The 20,178-nt window shown below is 38.3% G+C and overlaps 1 protein-coding gene across 7 annotated transcripts in view; it reads right to left on the bottom strand.

The window, feature by feature from the left end:
* The window catches only part of NAB1 (NGFI-A binding protein 1), a 42,677-nt gene extending 25,173 nt beyond the window's left edge, over positions 1-17,504 (bottom strand). For 5 of the 7 annotated variants that reach the window (XM_076005756.1, XM_012776901.2, XM_012776903.2 and 2 more), the window contains exons 1-3: positions 17,230-17,504; positions 16,585-16,719; positions 5,709-6,546 (exon numbers count right to left, since the gene is read on the bottom strand). In XM_076005756.1, the coding sequence (XP_075861871.1) occupies positions 5,709-6,546; positions 16,585-16,592 (846 nt within the window). In that variant the 5' untranslated portion in view covers positions 16,593-16,719; positions 17,230-17,504. The remainder of the gene's footprint in view (positions 1-5,708; positions 6,547-16,584; positions 16,720-17,229) is intronic. The other 2 variants (XM_012776905.2, XM_076005759.1) reach the window with 1 other exon arrangement.
* Positions 17,505-20,178: the final 2,674 nt, after the last annotated feature.

The following is a 20,178-nucleotide window of genomic DNA, read 5'->3' as shown; positions in this document are numbered from 1 at the left end:
GATAAGCTTGGTAAAACAGACACAGAACACTCCACCACCAACTGCCTAAGATGCTGTTTCTAATCACATAAAAACAACACTGACCACAAACTGCACCCTAACTAAAATCTCAACAAATTTAATGTAATTCAGTTAGAAATCATTAGGAAAAATAACTAAGGAAAAAATCACTCATATTTGGAAATGAAGAAAGATTTCTAAATAACTCATGGGTCAGAAATTATAAACCAAAAAAATCGGAATTGAAAAAAAGCCTCCTACCAAAATTTTGGGAATAACACTAATACATAGTGAGAATTTGTAGCTTTAATTGCTTGTATCAGAAAAAGACTGAACATTAATGAACTAAAAACCTAAATTAGTTAGAAAAGAACAATCAAATAAACTGTAAGAAACGAAACATAAACACAAACACACAAGCACAAGCAAGAATATCAACTAAGGCAAAAGTTATTTCTTTAAAAAGATCAGGGGTTGGCAAGCTTTTATTATAAAATAAGGCCAGAGTAAATATTTTACGCTTCACAGGCCAAACAGTCTATGTCACAACTACTCAACTCTGCCACTGTAGCTCAAAAGCAGCCAAAGGCAGTAGATAAACATCTAGGCATGGCTATGTTCCAATAAAAGTTTATTTACAAGAACAAGAGGTGGGCCACATTGGCCCCATAGACCCTAGCTTGCATATCTCTGAAAAAGAGTAAAACTGACAAACCTCTGGCAAGGTTGATCAGTTAATACAAAAGAGAAAAATGTACAAACAATACTAGGTCTTAAAAACTACAAACAACTGTATGCTAATAAGTTTGAAAACTTAGATGAAATTGGCATATTCTTAGATAAATGTAACTTGTCTAAAGTGACTCAAGAATAGACTACTTTAATAGACATATAATCCATTTTTAAAAATAATCAGAAGAAAATGTCCCATATTTCTTTTCAAGTGTAAAATGCTGAAATCTATCCATTCTAAGCTGAGAGTTAAGAATAAAGTAACATAATCTATAAACAATGTGCCCAAGTTTATGGCATTCCAATATTCAGCATTTCTCCTCTCTCAAAGCTGAAACTGTGGGACTCCTGTGAAACACTCAGCCTTGACTTTGCCACACTGCAATGGAAACTGACCTAAGCCTGGCTTCACTGTTTATTCTAGGGGCCTGGGTCCTTATCTTGGTAACCTGCTTAGCACCCCAGTTCCTGTAAAATTTCCACTCAGTCTACACTTACCCACTGACTATGTTCCCATCTTCCCTTTCCTATCTTTTTATAGTTCTTTGATGGGAAGTCGCTATCTGCTGACAGATAATCTGAAATACCAAATTGTACACCTGCACATATTTCTGAATGTAAGTTCCTACATTCTCTACTTCCTAGCTATTCCCAACTCTTATCGTAGTTTATCTCTCCTCACTCATTTATTGATTTAAGATCTAAGGTACACTGCTTGCCTAGTTTACCACCTACTGTCTGCTAACACCTCTTTCAATAGATAGAACATTCTGCCTGCCTGTGCTTTTTTCTAGTATTCCTTCTGGGTTTGTCCTTTAGCACCTGCCCCATCCCCAACAACTTGAATGGTTCTAAGCCTCAGCCCCTCATACTGTCTTTATGGTCTGACTCCTATAAACTAGACCATCCCTAGTCAGGTCCTAAAACTATGACTGATTCTTTAGTTTTTAAAAAAGTGGGTTAACAATGATTCATGCCTAATTCTTGTAAACATATAAAAAGGCTTAAAAGAAAAAGAATCTTATGTGCTTATGAGAGTAGAAAAAAATTTCAGGTATAGAAAAACTTCCTGATTTTCATCCACTAGTGACCTACAGGCAGTTCTAGGTCTTAAAAAATTAAAATAACAGTATCCACAGGGTTTATATGAAGAAAACTCTCAGAACAGTGAGATTAAGCCAAAAATGAATTATGAATAAATCATATATTTCCTTATTTGGAAACTGACAATCAACTAATAATGTTCTTCAATCTCAGGAAATCAGAAAAACTAAAAAAAAAAAAAAAAATTTCCCTCATTTAAAAAAAATGCAAAATTCTCATAATTACCTAATTTAAGGCACAGTTAATAGTACTTTCTTTCTTTTAATTCCCTCAAGATTTCATAATTTCCTCCAAGGTCTTGAATGATTCTAGTTTCAAGATAGCTTTCTGATTCATAAACTTTTATCCTACACTATATTATTGGACCAGATTCACATACTTGAGTTATAAGTAACAAGTGGCCTAAGTTTCAACAACACAAGCCACATCTTCCAAAGCTCCCACCCCCACATCTCAGCCTACTGGCATAAGTATTTTTCATTTTGAGTATTTCCTTATTTTGGGAAACCCACAATCTCATTATTTAAATACCATCTGTACCTACCTATATAGAGAAGCAAAGAGTCTCTTAGCAAAAGTGAAGTATAAAATAATTCTCTTTGGATTTTTTTTTAATAGCATAGAATTTTTTTTTTAAGTCAGGTAGACTGGGTTTATTAAAGTCATCTTTTAAAAAAACTTTTACTTTGATAAAAATACAGGTCCTTTTACTCAACTTTGCATTTCATCTGCTATGTTTTGAAAATTATATGAAAACTCAAAGCATGAAACTAAATTTGCTAACACGTTTGCCTTCTATTTTTCTGTTAATGACAGTCATACAGACTTTTAAGTGGATTCCTCTAAGTGGTTCGTAGGTGATAAAAAAGTATCAAAGTATAACTGAATTAATGCTAAGTGTGCTTTCTAGATTTACCCACAGGTTCTTGTGAGGCAGTTATTTTAAGGTAATAATAACATATAACAACTACAAAAGGATACTCCCTAAATAGGTCAAGTCACAGATTTACTGTGACTTAAGCCATTCTGTAACCCAATTATCTGATCTAAAGCTCTAGTATTCATATCTAAAATCATTTATTTGAAAAGATCAAATGATAAAATTGCTAAAAACAAGATTAATATACAGAAATTACCCAACGGTGGCCATTAAATAAATATTGAGGGAAAAAAACCTCATTTACAATTATATCCCTTTTATATCTAATATATTTGTATATCTTATTTAAATCAAATAAATTTAAATATATAGGTAATATAGACATTTAACATACACAGTATTTGACATAACAGGAATAAAAGCTATGTGAACAAAAGAACTGTAAAATTACTGAGGAATATAAAAGATCTAAATAAATAAATACAGATACTATATTCCTGTATAAAAGGTTTCATTACTGTAACTATGTCAATTTTTTCCAAATTAACCTATACATTTAAGGCATTTCTAATCAAAATAACAATAGAAATTTGGGGGCAACTTGACAAACACTTAAAATTTCATTTGGAACGAAAAATATATACCATAAGATTAGCTAAAACAATGGAAAAGTTGCAAAACAAGACTAACGAAGGAGTACTTGCCTTTCCAGATATCAAAACATACTGCAAAGCTACTAAAATATCAAAATAACCAAAACAACTCTATACTGTTGACGGAATAAAGAATCAAACTTATGAAACCATACAGGATAAGATCAATAGATATAATTATATAAAATTAAATTTCCACATGGTAAAACACTCTGAAAGGTCACAGGACAAATGATAATCTGGGAAAATGTTATAAAGACAAAGAGTTAATATACTTAACACGTTAACTGCCATGTGAGTTTATTTAACTCACACTAGTTTTCAGCCTGGGGCCTTGTGAAACATATGCAACTAATACGTCTCTTTCTCCTTGGGAGCCACAAGAACTATTTTTCAAGTTGCATATAACTCATGTACAGAAAACAATAAAAAAGAACAAATTTTTCATTAAATTAGAAAGGATCATTTTTGTTTTCAAAGTTTTAATTCTATTTTTGTAATAAAACACCGTGGCCCCAAGGAAATAATTTTTTTTCCTAGTGTGGCAGTCAACATGTTAAAATATAGTAAGTTCTTACCAATCAATTTTTTAAAAGACAAATACCACTACCATTAAAACAAAGAATAGGAACATTAAATAGGATGTCTGTTAAACATATGAAAAGATACTCAGCCTCACTTAGGAAAACAAATTTAAGCAATGAAATTTTTTTCATCTATTAGACCAGATTAAAATGGATATAAAATGCACTATTAACAAGAGTGTAGAGAAATGCCCATATGCATAATAATGACAGAAGTGTAAATTGCTTTTTCAGAAAGCAATTTAGCAGTATCTATTGATATATTAAATCTACATATTCTTTGAACCCATAATTTTACACGTTGGAATCCATTCAACAGAAAAACATGCAAAAGTCTATAAAGGTGTTTATGTATAATAATGTTCATATACTACTGTATGTAATACTAAAAATCTGCAAAAAATCTATGATATCAAAAAGTGCATGGTTAAGATAAATAATGGCACATTCACATTATGGAATACAATGCAACCCAGAAATGAATAAGGTAAAAACTATGTGTACTGTACTGACTTGAAAAGATACTTAATAGCATACTGCGCTGTGAGTGTATTATTCCATTTTCAAAAAAAAGAAAAACAAAGGTTTGGAGAACAGTGTGCAAAATATGATCCCATATTTGCACAGGTAAAAGAAAGTATTAGGTTTACAGATTCAATTACTTTGCATCATTTTATAATGATTGAATACTTTCACAATGAGTATATATTCTTTTTTATGTTAAAGTACAAACCTGGGGGAAAAGATCTGATGCTGAACATGAAATACTGTGGTCAACCTGAACTTTTTTCAGAGGACTTCTTTCTTCTAAAGGACACACAGCTTATATAAGTTTAAAAAGACACATGAAATATTCTTTTTAACCTTCAAAAATGAATTTTACTTTCCAAGCATTTATTGGGTATATCAGACTCTGGGGATATAAAGATGAATGCGGTATCATCTCTGCCTTAAAGAAACTCGAAGTACACTGTGAGGGACAGGCCAGTATACAAATAAATACAATAAAGTGTTGGAGTTACTGGGACAGAAGTGTATGTAGGATTAAAAATGAAAAGGAAAGGATACATTACTCTACTTGAAGGAAAAGATAATAGGAAAGACTTAAGCTTACGCTGAGCTAAATTTTAAAGGCCAGACAGACAAGAGAAGAAAGGGAGTCAATATAAAAGTTTATACACACACACATGCACACAGGTACTTAAGCAAAATATTTCTGGATAGAGTGCCATAAAGATAAAATGAGAATTTTTAATGGCAATCATCAAACCAAAACAATGTTCAAAGCTATAATAATTCCTGCAACATTCATCTAATATAATTTTGTTCTTGATGCTGGCTGAACATTGCTTTAAATTTTGGCTATTTTTACAAAATGTTTTTTCCTTAAAAAAGTCTACAAAAAAGTTTTTTAAATGAATGGTTATATTTAAAATCCTACTTTATTTCTTAATTAAAAAGCAAACTGTTTTACAAAGACTTTAATGCTTTCACTGCTTTAAATGCTGACATTTTTCTAAAAGTCACCTCACACTGTAGTTCCAAAGTTCGAACACGTTTTGGGTTCAAAACAAATATACCACTACCACAATAAATATGGTCTATTTTCATTAAAAAGCTATATTTTGCTAACACCTAGATGTTTTTAATACTGCTATTAGAGAGTGTTATCTACTTTGCCGTCAGCTATTACCAACCTCATCTCTAAAGAACAGCAACAAGCCACGTACATACAGAGAAACATGAGCTTCTTACCTCATGAAGCGTGAGATGTTTCCCATCCTTTCTCTTTGAGTCAAATCTGCCATATATTGCACTGTATTTCCGAATTTCCTCTTCTTTGTGTGGATCATCATCACTCATCTCAAAGATGTGACCAATCATTTTGGCCAACTTCTTGTTGGTTTTTAGCAGCTCTTTCACTTCGTTCAAGTCACTTTTGGGGAGTGTGGGGGCCATTCGTTCCACACACTCAGCCACAGAGAGCGCAGCGGCAGCATCCAGCGCCTCGCTGCTTTCCTTTGGGGAGGCTGGGGAGCCCAGGTCTGCAGGGGAGAGGCTGTGCTCGCTCTCAGTGGCATGGGGGCCTTGCCAGAGTCTGGACTCCCCAACGCTCGGCAGCGCCAAGCTCCCCAGCACATCTGACTTCCCCTGTCCCAAGCTCTGCACACAGGTGGTGGCAGCACATTTGGGGATTTTTAAATGAGGTTCCCGGGCATTACTATTCCTTTCATAACTACTGCAGGATATTCCCAGCCATGTTGGTGATCCCTCTGGTAATTTATAGATGGGTATGCTACTGACAGGAAGGGAAGTCAGCGGCTGATTGAAAAGGCCAGGGTTTGTAACCCAGTCTCTCAAAGCCTTTTGTAGCCTTCTAACATGCAGGGGCTTGCTAGCCATGCCCACGAGTGCCATGATTTCCAAAAATTCCTCTTCTCCAGCTTCACAGAGTTGCTGGACATCATCACCACCTTGTTGGATAAAGGCATCAAAATAAGAAAGTAGATTGGCTTTTTGTAATATTCTATACAGCTGCAACTCCCCCAGGGTCCTGGGCAAGGCTGCAGCCATTACTATGGATGGGTTTAACCTGCAAAATAAAAAGAGAGGAAAAACTCATCATACTTGCTTCAAACTTCTTAAACCAAATAGGTTAGACATTACAGAATTTAATAATGCCGCATAAGGAAAAACAGAAACAAGGAGCATTTGCATAGCAACTGACTGTTAAGGAAGCATTCTCTATACTTTCTCATTTTGCACTGGGAACAACCCTAAAGATCAAGAACTAAACTGACCTATTCCTTTAAAAGAGAATTACTCAGAAGCTTGACTCTAGGGACTCAAACCAAGGCTCACAGGACTCTATATCCCATCCTTTTGGCTATCCACTTTGTTGCTCCCATGGTGTGGACAGAGGTGGAGTGAAGGATAATCAAATTTAGCAGAAGGCAGAAGTAGAGTATGCTACCATTTGCTGAATACTTACTTTGTGCCAGGCAATATGATAAACACTTCACATTACATATTTCTAATCCTCACAACAGCCCTATGAGATAGGTATAGTTATTCCCATTTTATAAAGAAAAATGAGCAAGATTAGTCTGGCAGGCAAAGGAAGATAAATTTCAATATGAAATGGAAATGAGAAAATAAAAAGTGGTATATTTAGGAACAAAGAAAAAAGAGGCAACAAAAAAATTCAAACAAGTAAGTGATAAGATTTGATGATCACTTGAAGTAAGTGATGAAGAAGGGAAACAGTTACCATTTACTGACACTTTCTATGGTGTGAGGATGAGAAGAGTTATAGGTGAGTGTGATTACATATCTGACAGTCCAGAATTTTGACAGGCATTGAGGATACAGAAAAATCAGGATGAGATTTCCTTTCAAACACATGGCACTTGAACATGGCATGGGGTAGAAGGCTTGTGCAGAACTGCCCTGCATGGAAAATAACAGACTACAATCTAAGCATGTATCAGGAATAGAGAAGTACGATGAAAGGAGGAGGGTGGGTGAACCCTCCAAAGCAGCAGAGGAAACCCTATAAGACACAGTCAAGGAAGAAACATACTTTTAGAGCCCAAGCAAATCAGAGAAGCCTGTTTTTAAAGAGACAGAACAAGATCCAGCAAAGTACTTCTTACCCTTTCAGCAGCCTTTAAAAGTTGTTCACAATTACCCAGAGACCTCCAATATACAAAGAGGAGCTGACTGAGTACTTCCATTTAAGAGAAACAAATAAACTTGTAATCAATGCACCCTTAAGATGAAAAGGACTCTGTGGCCCTCTATGGAGAAAATTACAGAAGGTATGCATCAGAGAAAAAGGGAAGACCCACTCTCAACTCAAATAGTATGAAGCGATAGTTATCTGGGAGGTAATGTAAGCAGAGGAAGATTAGAGACATCCTTGAAAACCAGGAAGTCACCAAACCTGGGACTTTTGTTTTATGCCATCAGCCAGGATGTCACACAAATTCTAGTCTCAGTCACTCCAAGGAGCCCAATGCATGGGCCCCCCTACCATTATAAGGACTGATTACTGGGAAGTCACATTTCCTTTGTGCCATTCACAATGTTTTGATCAACTAGTGAATTCCACAAATTTTATGGCTTTTTATTTGCGAGAGTTAGTACAAGCATAACCAGGTGACCTGATGACTTTCCAAATGACCAAAAAAGACTGAATTAGGGCCCAGTAGCTTCTGCTAACACCCAGGAAATCACTTGGGGTGCTTTTGAAAATACAGTCTCCCAGGTCGCTGAGCTGCATCTCAGGAGACTTCCATGAGTTGGCAAATCTGACAAGCTGCACAAGAAGGTCCCTACTTAATAAATCCTCCGGGCATCACAAACTCCTATTGGTTCTATAATCATCCAGGTTCTCTAGGTCGACCTTCACATTCACGCTACCTCAGTACTCTGGATAAAAACATTCTTGCATCTTCCAAATCACCTAATGGAAGATCTGCTTGTACTCCCACTCCAGAGAAAGTTGATCGTGCAGTTGGACACTAATCCACAAAAACACAACTCTCAGGAATTACAGGCTCAGGTTTAAGTCTATATTAAACCACACTATAACAAATGGAAGGGCTTCCAGAAAGTGTCTGAGGTGGAAGAACGGAAATTCACTTTTCCTTCATACAACTAATGCAATTGCTCCATAGGCTTTCAACTCAAGAGTATTTTAAAAAAATACATATACACACAATGTGTGTACACAATCTTTGTCAAAAGAGGGCTGTAACTGTGCAAAGTTTATGGAATGATCAATTAACTCACCAGATGTACTCCCCAGATTATGGAATAGAGGAACGATTACATGAGAAAATCTAGAAAAAGAGTTTTTAATCTTTTTATGAGCAATAAGAAAAAAAAAGAATATGTTAGACAAATATAAAAGAGAACCTTAAGAAAAAGAGAACTAAAAGACCCAAACTTAGGTTTTATTCCTCTGAGATAAGGTGATGATTTTAGAAAACAATAATTTTCAAGTTTTATCCTTTCTCATTTTTACTCATAAAAAAAAGGATGTCCCTAATTCCTAAAAGAAAGCCCTTAAGTACAGGTAGGTAGTAATGAATATACTATCAGCCATAAGGATTGACCAGATCAAATGTGCCTTTCCAAAGCCAAGATAACAGATGAAACATAACTAAGTAACCACTCAGTCCCAAGAGGCTTTCTAAAAGCCCATACTTACTGCTGGGAAAGGAGTTTTCTCCTTAAGCTTTTGCTTTAGGAAAATGTTTCAGTTTCCTTTCAAAGCCTGCTGTGATAATTTAAACACCCACCTCTTCGTATATTAACTTTTTGATTAAAAAAAAAAACTTTTATAAGATTTTCTGTTTTCACGAAATCTGTAACCATTCACGGTTCAACATGAAGGTCAAACATGTCAAAAGCAAGCTTCTACCTGCATCTCTCCAATCAGAAATAAATATGAAAGGGGTCCCCAACACAACACTATACCCAGGTAGCTTATATAATAATAGTATAGTAAATCCACTCAGCTGAACACTGCTACCTGGCCTTTTCAAGATATCCTGGAACAACCATGCTGGGTCTGACCTTTTTATAATTTCCACAGTTACGAGAAACCAGTTACTCATTCTTACTGTATTCAAAAGCTGAACCTGAGGCCTTGTTGCAGGTGTACAGCAAACTTCCACTTAGACCAGCTTAAATGTTCCTCTTCCTGCCCAGTCCAAGAAAAAGAACCCCAGTATTAGGGAAGAGGAATTAAACAACAAAGGATTAGTTTAAGACCATTTGTTGTTATTCACTCATCCATTTTAAATGGTAAAGATTTGTTCCAAAACCTTTTTTAAAAAATCTCACTTTGACTCCTTATACGGTAGCATCAGTCATTTGCCAGATTCAAACTATGCTAAGTGAAATAAAGAGCTAGTCTGGTCCAGAAAACTGTACTGGTCAACTCCTGTTTCCCTATGGGAAACAAAATTTCCCTGACATTCTCCACACTGGGATATGCAGATTTAGGATAGGAGGGAGGCCTTTAATGGTCACTAGGGGAAAACAGAACCATTCCTTCAACCCCGCCTCAGTACAGCCTGCTTTCTGGCCTCACCAGTCTCTCAAAATTCTCCAGTAACAACTGAGTTATCCCCTGGGCCTCTCTCCCATCAACCTCTCTGCTACACGACATCATTCCTTGATTGCTCTGCACCTGACTTTGATAATGCTGTATTGTTTTTCTTACCTTCCCTTGCTACATTCTAAGTACAAGAATTCCTCAAAGTTTTATACTAGATCTCTTCCTATATTCTGTTCATATTCTCCCTTGCTGATCTCATCCACTCCCAGGCTTCAATTATCACTACTGGTAGATGACCTCCAAATCTGTATCTGTAGCTTGGACCAGTGGTTCCTGGGCCAGGGTCATGGAGTTACTGCAAAGTGTTCTCAAGTCCAAATGCACACCAAGCACTGACTACCGAGTGAAAAAGATGCTCTCACCACACATCTGCTTTGCAAATAAAGTTAAATAGACACTTCTGTGATTTAATAAAATATAAACTCATTTAAAAGTGTAACTAAATTTGTTATTTTTGTCATTATATGTATTCTCAATGCTAAAAGTTATCATGAATATTGACATTTTTTTTAATTTAAAAAGTGATCTTCATACCTGAAAGGTTTAGAACCATCAGCCCAAATCGTTCCTCTAAACTATAATTTGGCATTCACCTGGGGATTGTCAAAATCTCCAATCTGATACATCCCAAAGCAAGTACATTATCTCATTTTCCTCCCTTTTTTCAGATTCCCAAATCTAATCTTCCCAACTCTCATTAGTTGCACCACTAAGTGGTGCAACTAATGAGATTAATAAACCTTTGGATTCCATCTTTGTTTTTCCCTCTTCCTTCCTCAAATCTACATGCCCTTAGGCCACACCACTTTTCTTCCCCCGCCTCAAAAGCACCTAATTCTAGTGTTCATGGCTTCTTGACCTAACTTTAAAAACAGCTCCTTCACTTTGAATAGACCCCACACAGCAATGCCAACTTTACCTTTCTAAAGGACAGGTGTGGCTTTTAACGCATCTGTGCACATTTTTCCACTGCATAAAGAAATCCAAACTGCTCATATAGGCATTCCAGACCCAAATCTACCTTTCCAGCCTTCTATTCCTCAACACGCCCCTATGCTCATGCTAAACAGATATACTGGGCATTCCTCAAATATGTCTCCCACTTCCTTGCCCTTTGCCAGGCATCCTCCCTCCCTTCAACCCCCATAACCTTTTTCCAAAAAGCCTTCCCTCTGGCTGTTGGTGTCCTTACCCTTCTCTGAACTGCACAACGCTTTCTCTCACTCTCATTTTTTGCACTTATTCAAATATACCAAGCACTGAAGCAGTTCTGAGGATACAAAGGAAAGATGGTCCTTCATGGAGAAGACAGACAAGAAGCAGACACTTAAACTACGGTAAATGCTACACAATGTGTTAAGGAGCCAGAGAACCAGGGAAATGATTTACCTATCTCTGCAGAACAAGTTACTGCTAGGTTGTAAGTACCTTGAGGACAGGAATTAGGCCCTATTAATCTTTTTGTATGTGTGTGTAATAAATTTTTATTATTTCCTTCAAGTACAAATATACATACAAATACATACATATTTGTGTGTATATATACACATATACATGTATACATAAATATAATTATCCTCAATAATTTCCTAAACTACTTCTACTCTAACTTTAATAATGCAATAAGAATTATAGGTTGAGACTTTATTTGGGAGGTACATGTCCATAGTGGTGAGGCTGTGAGAAAAAAGTACCTGAGGCACAGAATGATGTGAGTCAATGTGGTGAGATGTGTTATTGTGTTGGCTACTGCTTTAAAGAAGACTGCAGAGAGTGCACTCAGGGGTCTGTTAGTTTGACATCATATAACATCTCTGCGAAGTCTGAAAGATGGAAGGATCTCCTAGAGAAGTTTCGCAAAGAAAAAAAGGAGAACGAATTTAACTGACCAGCTTCCTCCCACCTTCTATATATTTTTGTTGGTTAAGGTGAAGCCACTGGCAGCTCACCAGCTCTACTGGGCTCAACATCACGGTGTTGCATCTAAACCTGAACGCAGAAGGCACCTTGTGCTGACCTTCATGGGGAAGGCAGGAGGCAATGCAACATATCTGAGAAGGTGTGCTAGGTTTATGCCCAATCTGTACCTTTTCTCAATACTGTAAATAAAATCTTTATATTGACACCATTTCTTTGAGCAATGTTTTTCCAGTGAAAATCTCTTGAAATTATACACAAATATTATCAATTTCCAAAATGAAAGCGAAACAATTGTTTCTCTAGTGAAATATTCTTTCCATTTTTATCAAAATTGCTAGTTTAATCATATTAAAAATATAAATCAATAGCATTTTACATTTTTATACTCAATTATATAAATTCTGACTGAAAGGCATTTAATATAAATGTGATTCAAAAAAGCAAATTTTAAATTTTATTAGAAAATTTTGCTTTTAGGATAAAATTTTATACATTTTTTTATATCACTATTTTCTCCTTTAATTAATTTTTTACCCACCTTGGTTCAAAGTGTTCTTTTAAGAATAACATCTCTCAAAAGGTTGCTGTTGAATGAAACCCAATGTTTGAGTCAGAATCTGACCAGCAACCTTCTTTCACATTCCAAAACAGATGTATTCTGTGTAAATTGGTGCCCCAATGAATTGCCAATCTAATATCGGGACATCTATTACTTTGCCTTCAATCCTTTTCATTCTCTTATCCTTAATACTTCCTCTTGCTTAGAAGGACATATGGTAGAGTCCCATAACACAACTACTTTTCTCCAAGAGATCAAAAGATACTCTCCCAAATATAGGAACTATACATGATTAGTGTCATACTACACATTGTGAGTCCAGCCCCAACACTTGCATTTTAAAAATTCAAGTTCAGTCATGAGAGATCCTAGGTCTTTTTCTTTCCTGTTCCTATAAATTAAACACAGTGTAAGTTATCCCCAAATATCTATCCTATCATTATAATGAAATGGAGTCATAATCACCATTCTTAAATATTCTCTTCTCCATGCTATAGGAATCCCTGTTATATACACATATGCAAACATAAATATATATATATATATATACACAGCAATACTCATAGACACACACAAAGAAGTCTATGTCAGTCCAAGGAAAATAGACTCTTCTAGAAGTAGGAAGGAACTAAGGGCTAAATCCCAATAAGGCTTGACTTATTTATGCAGAGGACAAGCAATTCCTTCCCCCCAACATAACCTGAAATTTTTACTTTAAAATTATTTGAGTTAATATTAATAGAAACTCTTACAGACTTACAAAAAATGTGAAAAGCCCTGGGAAGTTAAGAGCTCATGAGTCATTTACAGATTAAGGTGAATTAGTTCCACCAGATTGTTTTCTTCTTAACATCTAGACAAGATCCTGTTGCACACTAAGGAAATGAAAGATTAAGATGGGAAAAGGGGATGAAGAAAAGAGGCAATCTGAGGACACAGAGTACACTTAAAGCCTCTGAAGTGTTGCCAAATTTAGGAGAGTGTAGCTTGAAGGTACAGGGGCCTGGGAGAAGGTTGCAATAGTTAAAACTGAAAAGGTTTATAAAAAGCCAGAATTGAGCTTAGGGAAGAATGATCCGCTAGGAAGTTAATTTTTCTCACTTTTATCCTCATCCTAGAATCCAGAACTCAAGCTAAAATGATTAAATATAGTTCAGTTACATTTCATGAGTTACTTAAGACTGCAGGGTTGCCCTAGGTATTATACTACTTCTTGTAACATGTGTTTTAAGTTCCAAACTATTTACCTAAGCAAATTATTAATAAGCATTTAGCGCTATATCTTAAGACACTTTTGGATCTTATTACTGTCATAACTATGAATTAAACATACAACATATAATGAATTAATGGTAATTTGGGAAACTTAAAATGTTCTCCCTATTGATTCTTTTCTAAATTCTGAATGAAACTGGAAAAATAATTTGTGAGACTCCTTAAAATTTTACTGAAAGTATTCAATGTGTAAGTTTAATTTATCAAATTTTAAAAAAGGAAATCAGATTTATTTTACTATTAGACAATAGCTATGTGTAATTTATGATAATAGGCAAATACTAACATTCATATAATGGCTGGAAATTCAACCAACAGTCAACTCACTCAACAAATATTAAGTGCCCTCTGAGCACAGAGTATGCAGGTAATATATATATAAATTTTATCATCTTTTCAGAAGTTTCTCTATAAAAATTAAATTAACATACCATGCAAATTAATGTGCCACTACCTGAATACAATGTATTGAGAAATGACAAACTATTTGAAAGCTTAATGGTATGTTTTAGCTGTGTGAATTCTCACAAGATAAGGATTACCATTTTTTCCAAGCATCGGCTTCTCCAATTTCCTACTTATTCCATTATTAAGTTTAAGGAGTATATTCTACTATTGTACGAGTTCTTGAACATGTCAGATCACAAAGGGAATTTGCATTTAATATAATAACTGTACTATTCTTCATTCTACTACTCAAAAGAATGAAAGAAGCAGGTAAGATAAAAATAAATCCAAAGGGACTAGCAACCTTATATTATGCTTGAGTGGGTATTATTTATTCTATAATGTATTTAATAAATTCCACAATGAAATATGCATAAAGTTGATTATACATTAGTATGATCTTAAACTGTTCAAAACATATTATAAAATAGTCACTTCCATCCAGAACACAGCTTCACATTTAAAGGTAAATTCTACAGAGAATTTATTTCCAAAAATACTCACAATAGCACCAACAAAAAGTGACTATAGGCTTGTTATAATGGAATAAATGAAGCCTAAGTCTTAGGTCAACAGATACAAAAACCTGACATAACTCAGGAAGCTGAGGCAGGAGGATCCCTTAAGCCCAGGAGTTTGAGGCTAGCCTGGGCAACATAGCAAGACCCTGTCCTACATTTAAAAAACAAAAAACAAAAAAAAACCCTGACATATTTGGTTTCCATCCAACCATCTTTTATTTCAAATATTTAAAGTTCATGCAACAAATTCTTCAAAGGTTTCCCCCACTTTATAATTTCTTTCAAAGAAGCATCCACACTGCCCATAGAGCAAACCCCCCAAATCTTTAATAATAAACCAATATGTTCTTACAATATAATTAAAAGAAAGTATGTAATGCTTTAACTCATTCCATAAACAAGGAAAATGAAAATCTATTAACTTCCCTATACAGCAATGGATGTTATTTACTAGTCACAAAAAAGGAAAATTTTTAATTAATTTAGCTGATTAAGTTGAATTAATTTTTAAACAAAATGAAAAAATTTATTAGATATATCAAATTATTTACTAGACATACAGGCTTAGTAAATGTCCTTGCAGCAGCTATAGTTAACCTAGGGATTTTCATCATTTGAATTACATCCACAATTAGCAGGCAGAATAAGATAAAAATCTATAGTGCCTCAATGATTTTACTATTATTATTGTTGTGACTGATAACATGCACATGTAACAAGAAACCACCAAAGCCAGGAAAAACAAAATATTTCTAATATCGGGATGGCATATTAACTTTAGGTAAAAATGGTAAAGATAATAAAATTAAAATAAGAAACCTTCCAATGGTTCCTTGAAATTATTTTCTTTCAAGAACTAATGTTCCAATATATAATACCCAAAACAGGAATAAAGAAGGTTGACCTTGCCAGCCATCTGCAAAGTCTCAACAAAACCTTTGTTTGCATGTTAATACCTATAAGGACATTTAATCTTAATGAAAGGACAATATTAAATGTCTCAAGTAACGCAAATATGGAGGAAAAAGAGAATACTCTTGCATCTAAAGGCCACTTTTACTTGCACTTATATTAGAAGCAGCTCTTTCAAGTCTTCAGGAAGAGATCAATCACCACCCAAAAACAGAGAAATCAATTTCCATGCATCCTCTCTTCCAATACTTCTTAAAACCCACAAATAAATTATGATATGTCATAACTGGGTAAGTTGTTCAGGGAAAAAATTTCAAAGTGAAAATCTAAGAGAGTAAGCCACTGCGTGCACACTCTTCTAGCAAAACAGCGAAGCATTTCCTACGTGACTAATCTATTTTAAATTCGGTTCCTCTGTTCCTATGCAATCTAATATTATCTATTAAAACTGCCAAAATATTTTTAAACAAGATCTGAGAATTTCTCTCTCAGCTTCTGATCTTTGCACTCCTTAAGTTGGCAGACACGTCACTGGCAAACCAATTGGTAGTGACAAGTTACTCCAAATCGTCTCTTTCGGATGAAATTTTAAATTAACAGCCATCTAAAAATTTTCCATGCCTCCCGAATCTCAAGGAGTGAAGGGTAAGTATATCCTCCGACTCTACGCGATCACCTGCTGCAAAACTTGGTCTGCAGAATCTATAAATGCATATTCCAACTCATAATCTTTTCCCCAAGATCCTGCAACATTCAGACTTACTAGAATTGTCGTTTCATATCTCAACCTTTGTGAACTCTGAGCTTGCAGACCACAAATATCTAACAGCACTTTCAATGTTTCTCCATGATAAGGTCACACACCTCTGCATCCAAGGCTTGTATGTCCCACATGTGTTTGCAAATTCCTCACTCGGCCTTAGAGGCACAAAGAGTCTCTCGCTTCCCTGCACCTCGGTGCCAAGTTTCTGTAAGCCACTTCCAAGCAAAACTCTCCTTCTGCTTATAAAAAGAAAACTACATTCACAAGGGGAGAATACCCAGGAAGAAAAATGAGACGGTAAGTGCAGCACTTTTATGAAGTAAACAAACAAAAAGACTGCCCCTGACGTAGGAGGCTGCAGAACTCGGGCCGGCGCGCACGACCCGCAGCGCACACCCCCACAGCGCCCCGCGAAGCCTCCCGGCGCCGCCTGACGACCCCTGCCCGGCTGGGAGAACGGACTCGGCACCCCGGCTTCACTCGGAGGGAGACGCTCCAGTCAGGGCCGCCGCGCTCCCCTCCTTCCAGCGGCCCCCGCACACCGAATTTCTCCGGGAATCGCCCACGCGAGCCCGAGGCCGCCCTCTCCTTCCGGCGGCGGCCGTGCGGAGCCCGCTTCCTTGGACGCCCGCCCCCGAAGTGCCCGCGCAGCCCGGCCACTCGGCCGCCCCAAGTTTGCCCGCGGCCGCGCGAACGCGTCCCGCACTCGGCCGGCCGGGAGCGCGAACGTCCGCTGTGGTACGTACTCGGCCCGCGGCGGCAGCGGTCTTGGCGCGCTCTCCCCAGGGACTGCTCAGCCCCAACTGTGAAGTGACGGCCCCCGGCTCTCCCTCCTCTGGCGGCTGCGGGAGCCGGGACGCCCCCGCTCCCATCGAGGGGGGAAGGGAAGGCGGTGGGCGCACTCTCCCTGCTCCCCCCAGCTCAGGCCAGCCCGCCCCGACGGCGCTCGCTTGGCCGCGGTGGCGGCGGCGGCTCCTCCGCGCTCGAGCGCGCGGGCGGCGGCGGCGGCGGCGGCGGCGCCTCCCCCGCCGCTCCCTCCCTCCCTCCCCTGCCCCCCCGCGCGCTACACCCTCCCCCGCCTCCGCCGCCGCCGCCTCCACCCCCCCGCCGCTGTCACATTGGGAGATTCCGCTCTTGCTACATTCGCCGCTCCGGCTCCCGCCCACGCGCGGCCGAGTGACGCAGATCCCGGCGTGGGCCGCCGCGGGGCGGGGGCGGGGGCGGCCGCCGGGCCCGGGCTCGGCCTCTTCCCGCCGCCCCCTCCGCGGAATCCGGAGGGCGGCCCATTCACACGGCAGCTGGGAGGAACCAAGTGGGCGCCCGGGAGGGGGCGGCTCCCGCGAGTCCCAGACCGGGCGGGGAGGGGGCGAGGAGGCGGGAACGCGGGCGGGGGACGCCGCCTCGGGCCTGTTCTCCAGCTGCGGAGCGAACTGGGAAGGTTTGCAATTAAAAAGAAAAATTATGTGTGGGGTTCCCAATATAGTATTTCAAAGAGCACACCCCGCCAAATCCAGCATCCCCCGGAGGCTGACTTAAAAAAAAAAAATAGCGCGCCGGGCCCACTAATCTAGGCGCCCGGCCCGCCCCCGCTCCCGCAGGCGCCGGGCGGAGGTGGGCGGGCAGGTGGGCCAGGTGCGCCCGGCCCGAAGGCGCGGCGTCCAGCGGGAGGTGGGCCGCGGCCGCTCGGAGGAGGAGGGCGGCAGGTGCGCGGCGCGGCGAGGACCCGCGGCGCGGAGGACGTCGCCTCGCCCGTCTCGCCCTCCCCACCACCTCCCTGGCGCCGGGACGGGAGGAGGAGGGGAGGAATGGGAACCCGCAAACCCGAAGTGCCGCCTGGACAACTGTCGCGCTGGCTGGGCAACTTAGTTCCAACCTTTTCAACCTCCCGAAAACCTGCCTGTTAGGTTAATGTTCTATATTTACGTGATACAGAGAAAACGGCGCTAGTACAGAGCTGGAGTGTAGACGTTAACATAGCGTTCCCAAGGTACGATATACAGTTTTTGAGTTTGGTTTGCATAAACTTTTCTAACCAAAGAAAGTGTTAAAACACCTTCAAAACTGTACTTACTCTGCTTTAAAATCTATAATTCCTTTGTTTGCAAAAATGGAAAAAATAATTATCCGAATTTTAGCATTGTATTCTTGAAGGGTAGAGAGCATTTGTTAATTTAAAACTACTGCAGATACAGGTAGAATCCCGTTTTAACATATGTATAAAAAATCCAGCTTTATAGGAGGCCATTCCCACATCCTGGCTGGCCTCCCAGAGTGTGCCTACTTTGCTGACGGGGATACAAGGCATTCTTTGAGATGGTAAATTCTTCAAACTACATCTTTATGTTGTAGCAATGGATAGGATGATGATAGTATTGAAAGAAAAAGACCAGTAAAATACAGAACCTTTTTTTCTTTCTTCAAAAACACATTATAGAAATGAGTGATACCACAATGGAATATATATATAAAATTTAAAAATCTATTTCTTTATTGTTAATGACAGGTTCTGTCTGGAGTAGTTGAGTTGATATTTCAAATGAATAAGCATGTTTAATTCCTCAAATTCTTCAACTGAAATCAGTGCTGGAAATTTCTCTTAGCCTCTGTGATTGTCACGGTTTTTGTAGCTGTGAATGTTCTGCTAAAGAGAAAGTTAACATAGGTTGTTACAGTAAAACAAAGACTATTTAGGCAGTTTCTTGGCTGGTTGGGAAAGGTAGAAGTTAATGAATGTTCAGGCAACAAAATCTGCAAAATTCTCTTCTAATTCCTCTCTGGGATTCTGATGTTTTGCAAACACTGTTGGTTCTGAACAGCTAGAGAAAAAGAACTTTCTTCCATAAAGATGTACAATCACTGATTCATGAGTCACAAAATGAATAGTCTTACCTGAACTATTGAGCCTTCAAGTGGAATTGTTTCCAGAGTTGGAGGAAACAACTTTTAATCCTCTTCCCAAGCTTGTCTATGTCTGGCTGAACATGATGCTGAAAAGGAAATGTGTCAAGGCAGATACTTTTTATTCTGACTTGTTACTGGTTGTTTCTACAGTTAAACACTAAAATCTCTCCTTGTTTGTTTTCCAGGCACATTTAGATAGTGTATTCTTCCCACATGAAGAATGGCATTTTTGGCCCACTTTGCTTTGCCTTAAACGCCCTATGGTGGTGGGGGAAGTGGTGGGAGGAAGGAAAATGAAGGAAAGATAAAATTTTAAGCTTTTAGGCATCCAATTCTGTATGTCTGTATTACAACACTAGTCAGTATGGTTGCTGAAAAAGAATTGAGTCATTCACCTGTATCTGAGATAATGAAGAAGCACTGAATATCATTTTTCACCTTCCACTTTTTGTCATTCATGCCATCCCTAAACAGTACCTCCTCCCCTCCAGCACACAAAGTCTTCTCCCTCTCCCAGACCATGGGGATTTGTTAAGGGAGAGAGAAGAGATGCGCATTGCATCCTGGAAGGTAACAATTATGGTGTCTGATTATTTTCTGAAGGCTCTCTGGTAGAAATCAAACAGTTTCAGGGTTTTAAAGTTTTCTTGGAGGCAATCCCAGGTAGGCATAAGAGAATGTAGTGACACAAATAGTTCCCATTCAGACGACTTTTAATATCTTTTGTTAACCATCCATGTAATAGTTTTGGTTTCCTCTGGTTTGATTTTACTATAAATACCTATATGTTGAAG

This window comes from Microcebus murinus, chromosome 8 (genome assembly GCF_040939455.1).
Source record: "Microcebus murinus isolate Inina chromosome 8, M.murinus_Inina_mat1.0, whole genome shotgun sequence".
NCBI lineage: Eukaryota > Metazoa > Chordata > Mammalia > Primates > Cheirogaleidae > Microcebus > Microcebus murinus.
This window is presented reverse-complemented; position numbering and strand designations above follow the sequence as displayed.